The following is an 11,439-nucleotide window of genomic DNA, read 5'->3' as shown; positions in this document are numbered from 1 at the left end:
GCCATCGGAACAGTCCAGGACCCAAGCCATGCGACCAGCATCATCATGTAAAAAAAACATTATGTGAGAAGAGGAATGGCAGGCAGCGTCCCTGTGGCAACCACCATCACCACAATGACCTGGGAGGAGAACCGACTGCACACAAGGGAGACTCACATGACACCATTCACACACAGAAAAAGAGAAAGGGGAAGACATCATTCAGACAGAGAGAAAATACATGTGAGAGAACAGTTTGCAATAGTCATTAGTCACAGTTAAGTCATCAACTAGTCATAATCTATATAATCTCGTCGGCAGAACAGTGCTTGGTAAATTCATTGAGACAGAAAACCAACCCGCCATCCAGTACAGGTTGTGAAGCACTCAACTTAAAGGCAACTAATTGTAAGATGAGGCAAAAAGATGAGGTTTAAGTTTGGATTTAAAGGACTCAACAGACTCTGATTGTCCGATGGCAGCAGGCAGGTTATTCCACAAGAACGGAGCCTGATAGGAAAAGGCCCTGCCACCAACTGACTTCTTTTTAACTTTGGGTACACACTGGAGCCCTGTATTTTGAGAGCGGAGAGCTCGAGATGGAATGTAAGGTTTAAGGAGATCAGACAGGTAAGATGGGGCAAGCCCATTTAGGATTTTATAAGTCAGCAGAAGCACCTTGTATTCTGATCTAACATGGATACAACAGCACAATAGCTCATCTGTATTCCCTCATTGTCATAACCTCGCTGCTATTTATTCCATTACTCTTAATTTGACTTTTTTTAGGACCTTTATTTTTATGTTTCACTTAACTGCATGTTTGTATTCTCAATTGCATACTTTTACTCCTTTTCTTGTTTATTACCATAGTTCAACTTTCTTTCTTCTTTTTTTTTCTTGACAGTGTTGAATATTATTGCCCTGTTATCATGTGATAAACTGCACACATAAACACTGTACAATATAAAGTTTGTTCTGAAGTTGCATTATTTAATTGTTCTTGCAGTGCATCATTTATTTATTATGGTCATTATTGTTTTGTTTGGTTTTTTCTACTGTCAAATCTACTACTTGGGCGGCACGGTGGCGCAGTGGTTAGCACTGTCGCCTCACAGCAAGAAGTTCCTGGGCCCGAACCTCGGGGTTGTCCAACCTTGGGAGGGATCATCCCAGGTCGTCCTCCATGTGGAGTGTGCATGTTCTCCCCGTGTCTGCGGTGGATTTTCTCCGGTTACTACGGTTTTCCCCCACCATCAAAAAAGACATGCATGTTAGGGTTAATACGCCTGTCTGTGCCCCTGACCGAGGCAATGGAAAGAAGAACTGGAGTTGGTCCCCGGGTGCTGCACGGTGGCTGCCCACTGCTCCTAGCTACACAGCTAGGACGGGTTAAATGCAGATAAAGAATTTCCCCATGGGGAGTAATAAAGTAGTAAAATTATCATTGTTTTGTTTTTTCCTATATAAGTCTGCTGCATTGCACTTTCACTGCTGCACCAAATCAAGTTTCCCCGCAGCGATGACTGATTTATCTTATCTTGTTTTATTGGTCAGACATTATTTGACCAGGAATAGTTCGGTGAACCAAGAGCAGGCCAAATAATGCACAACTGCAAAACATGCCAGTACAGAATCTCCAGAACCCGGACTGTGGGAGGGCTTTCTTTACAATAAAGAAGTGTAATTTAATCATAACCCTGCATGGTTTTTCTGCTTCTTCTACTTCATCCTGCGATGTGTTTTGAATGCATTGTTAAGGAATTTAGCATTCCCCATTGGGCGTATACCTATTGTGGGCAAAAAAAACAAAACAAAAAAAATGACAGTCATGGAACACTGGTCGAAAAGGAGTCCTTTTATTGGGGTGGTTTTCCATCAGTACATCATGAACAGCGGTAATGAGCAATGTGTTGACAAAATAGGTCAAAGAAAAACAATGTTAAACTGTCCTTGCAACTTGATGAAATATTGATCCATTTGGGACACAGGAGGAATCTACAGGCAGGAATTCACAGAAACACAAAAGATCCTCTGACGTCAATAATTCGCCATCTTGGTCGTCTGATGAGAGATAGACAAAGCCACACTTGCTACACACAAACACATTGATTCAGAGGCACGGCAGCACTGGTCTTACTGTGGGGATAACTATTATTATTGGGATTACTATCATGTCAGGACTGAAAGGTATTTACATGTTTAAGAAGCCATAATGTGTTTTACAAAAGCCTCATAGTTGATGCATCCGTTGGCATCCTCCTGATTTTGCATGAGCTGCTCCACTTCATCCTCCTTCATCTTCTCACCTGTGACACATGGCATGAATGATGCTCTCAATTTCAGTTCAGTTCCGCTCAATGCCTTTCACTGTCATTGTACAAGTAAAACAACATTGAGTCAGCATGTTTCAAATGACACTCGCTTCTCTCAGTGATAGCTGGCTGTTTTTGATCGGTTTTGTCAGTCCACCCCCCCCTTCCACGTTTTTCTCCCTAATTGTACTTGGCCAATTACCCCCACTCTTCCGAACTGTCCCAGTCACTGCTCCACCCCCTCTGCCGATCCGGGGAGGGCTGCAGGCTACCACATGCCTCCTCCGATACATGTGGAGTTGCCAGCCGCTTCTTTTCACCTGACAGGAGTTTCACCATGGGGATGTAGCTTGTGGGAGGATCACACTATTCCCCTCAGTTGAACAGGTGCCCGACCGACCAGAGGAGGCGCTAGTGCAGCGACCAGGACGCATACCCACATCCAGCTCCCGACCCGCAGACACGGCCTATTGTGTCTGTAGGGATGTCCGACCAAGCTGGAGGTAACATGGGCATTCAAACCAGTGAGCCCTGTTTTGTTAGGCAACAGAATAGACCGCTACACCACCCCGATGCCCACTGTCAGTTCTCTTGACGGGGAAGTGACAGACTTACCCAGTGTTGCAAGGACGTGCCTGAGCTCAGCACCCATAACTGTGCCATTTCCCTCCTTGTCAAAAACTCTCAGACCCTCAACAAAGTCCTCAAATGTTCCGCGGTTCTTGGCATGGCAGATGTGTTGGTGTATGGGCAGGAACTGGTCAAAGTCAAGCATCTTGCTCTGCATTTCTTCAGAAAGAAATGATGCAGAAACATATGTGAAGAATAGCAGTGTGCCAAAGCAAGCTAACATCAGTCACATTAATGCTACTCGTGCACAATGCCAGAATCCAAGTATGAGGTGGAAAAAAACATGGTTTTTAATTGGCACTGGAAACAAGGTGTCCGACTGTGCAAGGGGGTTGTGAAGACATCAGCCGATGTATTGATTGTGCATGATACCTACCTTCAGCCTTTGGTTTTCCAAGGACGTACATGATTTCAGAATTGGTGGGGTTCTGGCCCAGAGCTCTGATTAGATCGCCACACTGTGCATAAGTGATCTTCATCTCATTGGCCGGTGTCCTGTCGAACAACTGGAAGGAATCTTTAAAGTCTGTGAACAGAACACCAAAGTGGTATCCATCGTGAATGCATGAGCCACTGTGTTTGTGTCAAGAGTTCCCTCTGCACGCACATTTTTGGACATTAGTATTTCACACATTGGGTACAGATCCCTGAAGATGCCCCTGTGCCACAACAATAAGAATCACTTGTAATAATAATCATATAAAGATGGATTACATTTTTATAGCGCTTTTCTAATCACGCAAAGTGCTTCACATTGAAGGGGGTAACATCTCAACCACCACCAATGTGTAGCACCCACCTGGGTGATGCACGGCAGCCATTTTGCCCCACAGCGCTCACCACACATCAGCTTGAGGTGGAAAGGGAGCAATCATTGAGCCAACTACATGGGGGGATGATTAGGTGATCAGATGGAGAGAGCCAGGTTGGGAATTTAGCCAGGACACCGGGGAACCCCCTACTCTTTACAATAAGTGCCATGGGATCTTTAATGACCACAGTGAGTCAGGACCTCAGTTTAACGTGTCATAGTACTTTGATTTGGGTAAAAGATTGTTTAAGGAACATTTTTCTTCATTTTTTATACTGAGCCCTCCTTATTTGTTCAAGTTCTGGGCTTCAGTGTTGAGCGACTGTGTGTCTTTGCCGCTAGTCCTCCTCAACTTTGGAGCGAGACCTGAGAAAGATCAGAAAGGCCGCTTCACTCTCCTCTTTTAAATAAATCCCTGTGATAACTCATCTTTTTAAACCCGACTCTTTCCATGTCTTTACAAAGCTGGGCATAAGTTGAAATATAATGACTTTCTGGCACGATGACATTATGGTGTATTGGGGTTTACTTGTGAATACAGCCCACCGGGGAGCTGCTAAGACCATTGGCTGTCACTGAAAACACTAATGGGTTGGCACTGGCCTGCAATCACAGCAAACCATTCATTGCCTCTAAAAATAGCAACCAGTCTAACCCAGCTGACAACTGTTAAAACAAAATCTCGGTCTTACCCTCAATCTGTTCAGGGGTGAACTCCAGCTGAAGAAAGACAAAGCAGAGGAAGTGGTTAGATCCAGTGTGAACTATGAGAACTGCTAATGCTAATCAGCATTATCGTAGATTATTGCAGAGAAAAACAAAGTGCTCCATTAGGTATGGGGGGGGGGATCAAACAAACCGAATGCACTGTCGAGTATGACCCTTCCCCTTCCCAAACCCCACCACCTATCTCACCGCCATATACTTTTTACACCAGCTGTGCCAGGGGTCCGGCTGGATTCCACCAGCTCCACTTTCACTCCGCTTATTCAAGGCATCTGCTCCAGTGAAACTCTGCTTTGTTTGCTGGTGACCTTGAGTGCAACACCCTCTTCCTATATAGCCCAAGCTGTCAAACAGTAGCGACCCGCCAACTTCTTTTGTCACCTCTCTTTTATTCTCTCACAAGTGGACATAAATAGACTTGGACAGGTCTCAGCCTTATAAGTGATGATGTGATCAACTTTTTGCACCACCGACAACCGTCACAATACACGGTCGACAGAGTCAAGACCCCGTTGCTCAAGGACGAAATCGAATACTGTGATGATTGAAATATATCTGCAGAATGAATGCTGTCATCATCTATATCCTCGTGTGTGTGTGTGTGTGTGTGTGTGTGTGTGTGTATATATATATTAATATGTGTGTATTTGTGTGTGAGACATTTTTAAGTTTGTGTGACTGAACAATAAAACATATGGAAAATAGCAGACAATAAAGGGACTAAGTGGTATGAGAAAGTAGCATTTAGACAGAAAGCGCTCCCCTTTTAGAGCATAGCGGAGATAATCCTCTCAACCAGGCCTTTTTTCCCCAAAACTGTAAGAACTTTAAAGGTTTAAAGTCACAATGCAAAAAAATATCCGCAGCTTATTTTGTGTATTTTGTAGTGGTGGGTCTGAAAACAAATGACTGTCCTGGGTAAAGATAATCCATAGTGATTTTTTTCTACACAAATGAGCCCGCTGGTTTCCTATCAGATAGCGACTAAAATTATTATATGGTCCCCACACACCTACAAATACAGCCCCGCCATTAAAGCTATGTGAAAAAGGATCAAGACACTTATCTCTGCATGTTTAAAGAAGGATTGCATAGGTTATAATTATCTTTATTTTTCATCCTTCTGGTTTTTCCAGCCCTTTTCCCCTCAGAGGAGTTGTGTGGGTGGTCCTCTATTCAAAGACATAATGAAAATCATATTTTGTGGCTTTAACCCCACTCCATTGTAACATGGCAGCTCCCCTCAACCACATGAGCGTTCGGGCTTTGAGAAGGGGCCAAGTCAGCAAAAAGACAAACTTTCCACGACGTCCTGTATCAACTGGAATGGCCTAGGCTTAACCCTTACAATTACGTCAAGTCACAGCGAGCTCGTTGAGTATTTTTCGAAAGATGAATACATTTTCTTTAGGACTCTTTAGAAGATGTAAAGTGGCAGCAGTGCTGTAATACTCTGCTCCATACAGTTCAAGACATCTTCTGCCTGCACTGCCCAGCTTAAGTCACACGGGGTCTCTGGTGTTCTTGAAACAGGCCTGAGTCCAAACGAAACAGCAGTTTTTGCAAACTTATCTCCTTAAAATCTTGATTTTCTCTTAAAGCATAAGTGTTTGATTTTAAGTATAAAGATAAGACTGTTGCCAGTTTTCATGAAGCAGTCATACCAGTTCAGGTTTTAGGGCATCCGTTCACATGGCACATGAATGGTATTTGTGGGCATACCCACTACATCTAACCATTAGCCATTTAAATCCTTTATAGATGCTCCTAATGAGCTTGGCTTCACACGCAGTCATTCATAATCACATTTAGTCTCACATTAAGCTGTGTCGTCAGCATAGGAGCGGGCAGGGGGTAAGGATCCCTCCAGAAATGTTTGTGGGTGACTACATCTAAAAATATATGCTGTCGTAAGACATTTACAATGTGTTTTTTTTTCTAATTATCATTATTATCCAAATTGTTTTATCCTTCATCCCCATCACTTTCCTCTCTTAGCCTCTTCCTGATATTCTATCACTTGGTATTGTCCATATGGTTTCATTCTAGGTAGGATTTCACAGAAACACCATCAGTAGAGATGCGAGTAAGACGTTCTCTGTCACCTTCAACCTGCTCAAACAAATCAATCGTTTGGTCAAAGTTTGAACGTTTTTCTGTCAGCGTGCTTTTCTGGGTTGTTAGTTAACTAAAAAACATGATTCAGACATGCTAACTTTAGCGCTGCTGAACTACTGTTAAGCATCCATGGTACAACATCAATGTTAAAGCGTCCAATGGGAATCCAGTATGATGTAAATGATAAGTAATGTTAGCTACTCCATTTAAAATGTGCCATCAATACTTAGACCTCCTTCCAATTACAAGCTTAAGACTATGATCCCGTATCGTATCTGTCCACATCAAAGTCACATAACAGCTGTGCTTCACATCTACCACTGAGTCCTTGTGCCAAAGGATTCGCGGCTTTGTGAAGTCTGTCTAAATCCAGAATGGCAAAACAAATGAATACAAACAGAATGGCCACTGCTTGGTCTATCTTAGGTAAGTGTAAACAGTATGTGTTGGTTTGTGTTTTGTTGTTTTACCGTCACTGTAGTAGGGTCAAACTCCGGGGTCTTAGGGCGCTCAGGCTCTGGGGGTTTGGGGGGCGCTGCAGGTTTGGGCTCTTCCTTCTTCTTAGGGGCCATTGTAAGGAGCTCTCAGGAGACGCGGGGAGGGCTGACACTGCAGAGGGGCTAACACTCTGGGTGGAGGTGGACCATTAGCTGCTGGGCCCCTTTATCCACTGTCCACAGGTGACATGCCCCCTCCATGCCCCACCACGCTGCCAACAATAGGGGAAGGACTATAAAAGGCTATCCCTTTGTGCTTCTATTTAAGACAAAGGGGGCAGTGGATGTGCATCATCAGGATACCACAGAGGGAAACTTGGCATCTGTCGAAATCCCAAACCAGGAACCTTCTTTGCATCACCCTGTTTCCATAAAGGCAAACACTGAAGAAACAATTAAGCACCTCATTTAACCTCCATCATCTTGGACTCTTTTAAACCTCTCAAGTTAATTCGGTGAAAAGATGTGATTATTAGAGAGCAGGAGATGAACAGAGATTTGATTATTGGAGAGGAATAATCCAAGGGGGAGCGAAACCAGAGTGAAAATATCAAGGACCCCGAACTCCCTGCAATTACTGCCCTTTATTATGTAAATTTCAACAATGTCTAATGGGACTGCAATAACCTTTATGAATACAATGTGTGGGCAATTCTAAACCCTCACGAAAATAAACGATTTATGGGACAGATGTTGAAATCCAGGCAGATTTAGAGGATGCTAAAGCGAATGTATTATTTGGGTATCGTCCCGGATGGTTAAGGGAAAAACATGAAGCCACCAAGTGTCCATTATGAAGCCAACGCTGACTACATAGATGCAGTGGTAGCAACCTGGGTGATGTTTTCTTGCAAAAGGAGCTTTTGGAATGATTTTTAAATAAATAATATTTGAGTGTAATGACACACAAGCGTTCAGTGAGTCTGCAAAGAACTGCCTCATATCCAGTGGGAGTGGAGGAGCTTTGTAATTCAAATGTCATTAGGTCTTTGCCTTGGGACATTAGAGAGAGAGAGAGAATATAGATGAGAAATGACGTTAACATTGGCCTTTCCTTGTGTTTTAACTTATATATTGATCCATGGAAAATTTTCCCAATATGTTGTCTTTTCATATGTATAGAAACAAAATATAACAAAACAAATGTGTTTATGCCATTGTGTTGTTTCACCCCTTTAAGTACATCATTTATGAGAAAGGTTTTAACCAAAAGTATTTAGAGTATCTTGCGTACTTTATAAATTTGTTTGTACCCAGCGTGTGTGTGTGTGTGTGTGTGTGTGTGTGTGTGTGTGTGCGTGTGCATTCACACGTGCACATTTATATCATTGTATCAATGAAACTGAGTTTCCTACAGGTGAAAATATGAGTTAATACATTTGTGTTGACTGAGGTAAATTTTCTCATGACGGACCAAAGAGCAGTCCATTTCCATAGTCTCTTAATGGCAAGCACCACAATTCCTCATGGCCTGGGCCATTAAGATAACATCTTGGAAAAATACAGGGATGAAATGAAATGAATAAATGAATTTTTTTTAAAAAGTGGTGGAGGATGGGGGGCTCGGTTGGTTCATTATACAAGTGGGGCGAGTAACCTGGGCAGTTTATGGGAGGGGTCACGGTCACCCAGAACAGAATTGGCCAGATTTATCTAAAAATCAGTGAATCAATTTAGATGAGAATAGTTTAGACTCATCTGGCAGCACTATATTCTGTTGGATCAGTTAAAGACATGTCAGATTCGGAGGATGGATAATGCATGGAAAAGATCCACTCTGGTGTTATGCTCAAGTAGCAGCAGTCACAAATCATAACGAATCATTTTCCGTCTTCATTGTGAGCTATGTGACAACTGGTGTGCTGGGAACCAGATTCGTGAATTCTCCCGACATTCATCAGCATCATCCCAACAACCCCAGGTGCTGATAGAGAAGTGTGAGCACACCCAAAGGTGCACCACTTTAGCATCCAGTCAAATCTGGTGAGCTTCACCATAATCCCTTGGAATTTGACTCATGGGCCCCTCTACTTTGGCAGGCTTCTTATTTGAATCATCTTAACACATTTTAATCCAACATTAAGGGATTAAAATCAGGATTGGTAACAAGATTTTCTGTGCATAACAAAAAATGAAGGTCTTTTGGGTAAATGTGAACAAAAACAAACTGATTTCCGTGGGTCTAAACGAATGACATACCAAAGTTTACACTGTTAAATGGGATCATTTCACGCTGTCATTCTAAACTGAGTGATGATAAGACAGTTGTCATGCATTGCTAATACCCAGTCTACCTTAACAGGATGTCAAATTAAAGAGAAACGGAATAGCCCTTTTGGAGGCTTAAAGGCAACAACTTTGCTGAGGCCAATATCAAAAAGATAGCTTCGGCCTTGGGCTAAGAAGGCAGATCATGTAAGCATGACCTGTCACCGACAATTCACACAGAGAGGGCAATTGGAGATTATTCATGGATTTGCAGTGATGGTTTGGTGGCGGTCACAAATATGATAGACTTTTTGATATACTCTATTAAATCACTAGGCAAATCTACTCACTGGCAAACCGATGGATTGCTCTGTTCAAGTCATTTAGTATGGGCATTGCCTAAATTTTCCAATTCAATCTGCAAAGACCCAGCATAGCCCAGAATTTTATTCTGAGAAACGCTAATTAATTAGACCTGTTCCACAGCTGAGAGCCCAGACCCACTGTGACCTGGTCCTCTTTGGACATCATTGCATAAGCTAATAATCACATTAGTATGTGCTTGAGAATAATAAGCCTAGGCTGCAGTTTGTTCCTCATTATTCTCAAACAATACATGACTGCTCTTGCCGGGGTTCTGGCTTGGCGTGACCCACATAGAGACACAGGGAATGTGTATGTCAGTCTGAGTATAAATGGACCGAGCCCTACATAGAACCTTCCTCTACCACCACCACCACCTTGCGTCTCAGTCAGGTGATTGCCTTTGACAAGCTACAGCAGCGGTCCATCTTATGACCAAACCCAGGGGGGCAGGCCCGTAAAACATCCTGTTCGCTTTGCTATTTTGGTGCCAGCCTGTTGTCTGCCTGGTATGTACCTTGGTAAGGCTCCAACTATTTACCATGCCATGCCAATTGTTATACGGCCCCACCAGGCGACCTTCGGTGCAGCTGTAGCGGGGGGAGGGGAGGGGAGGGGGTGTTTGAGAGTGTGGATTTAAAAGTAGAGCTGCCACATCAATTCAACACAGCGTAACACAATTCAATTATGCCATAGATACAATAAAAGTCTTCTGTACTAAGCCGGAGTGTGTTGTTGAAATGGATACTGCCACATAAATCATTGTCATGCAGTTCAGTTCAAAGACAATATAGTTTATCCTGCTGCTTGGGCTGTCGTGCTGACTGACTGTGAAATCCCTTTAGGGACGATAAAGATAGCCCTGATCTCAAAGAGAAGATCAGAATAATAGCCCAATCAGAATATAAATGCCTCATGTAACCACCTCAGTCGGAAGAAACTGGCCCGGTCGGAAGGAATTTTCAGTTGGGTTGAGAGAGCTGGTGTAAAAGCCTTTGATAATCCATCAAATAGGAAATACTAGCACCTAATAACCATGTAAACCCTTAATCTGACTGTTTCTGTCTGGTTGGGATATGTCCAAATATCGCTTTTTATTGATTTCATCGACAGTTTTGTGAATTAAACTTTCATTCATTTTTCTTTTCTGATCACATGCTGAGGTGAAAACGTGTCGAGGGAAGCTTGTTTTTCAGCCTGTCAGACTGCAGAGCTTTAACAAGCAAAAGTGCCAAGAAAGTACTTATGTTTAAGTAGCTAGCACATTCTGTTGCCGCTGTTTGTGAACATGCAAGGACACGCCGTTTCTTTGCTTGTTTTGGTCGCAGCCTTGTTTCAGTTGCCCTAGTTTAATTTTCCACCTTCATTTTTCAAAATGCACACCTGTGTTCAGAGGATTATGGAGTGATATTACCAAGAAAAGCACATGAATTCTGAAGACTACCTTAAGTGTTACTTTTAGACTAGGGGAGCTTGGTCTGCTGCATCCTGTGATGATGTTTGCAGACGACATTGTGATCTGTAGCGAGAGCAGGTTGCAGGTGGAGGAGAGCCTGGAGAGGTGGAGGTATGCACTGGAGAGAAGGGGAATGAAAGTCAGTAGGAGCAAGACAGAATACCTATGCATGAATGAGAGGGAGGAGAGTGGAATGGTGAGGATGCAAAGAGTAGAGGTGATGAAGGCATATGAGTTTAAGTACTTGGGGTCAACTGTCCAAAGTAACGGGGAGTGCAGGAGAGAGGTGAAGAAGAGAGTGCAGGCAGGGTGGAGTGGGTGGAGAAGAGTATCAGG

At 43.1% G+C, this 11,439-nt stretch overlaps 1 protein-coding gene across 1 annotated transcript; it reads right to left on the bottom strand.

Annotated features, from left to right (window-relative positions):
• Positions 1-1,827: 1,827 nt before the first annotated feature.
• On the bottom strand, positions 1,828-7,264 carry myl13 (myosin, light chain 13). Its single transcript, XM_056292627.1, has 5 exons — positions 7,050-7,264; positions 4,428-4,455; positions 3,301-3,450; positions 2,910-3,083; positions 1,828-2,288 (listed from the first exon to the last, which is right to left on the bottom strand). Exons 1-5 carry the CDS (start codon positions 7,149-7,151, stop codon positions 2,182-2,184), a joined length of 561 nt encoding a protein of 186 aa, XP_056148602.1. The 5' UTR covers positions 7,152-7,264; the 3' UTR covers positions 1,828-2,181.
• Positions 7,265-11,439: the final 4,175 nt, after the last annotated feature.

This window comes from Lampris incognitus, chromosome 14 (assembly GCF_029633865.1).
Source record: "Lampris incognitus isolate fLamInc1 chromosome 14, fLamInc1.hap2, whole genome shotgun sequence".
In the NCBI taxonomy this organism is placed as follows: domain Eukaryota; kingdom Metazoa; phylum Chordata; class Actinopteri; order Lampriformes; family Lampridae; genus Lampris; species Lampris incognitus.
Note: the sequence above shows the minus strand (reverse complement) of the source record. Positions and strands in the feature narration are given on the sequence as shown.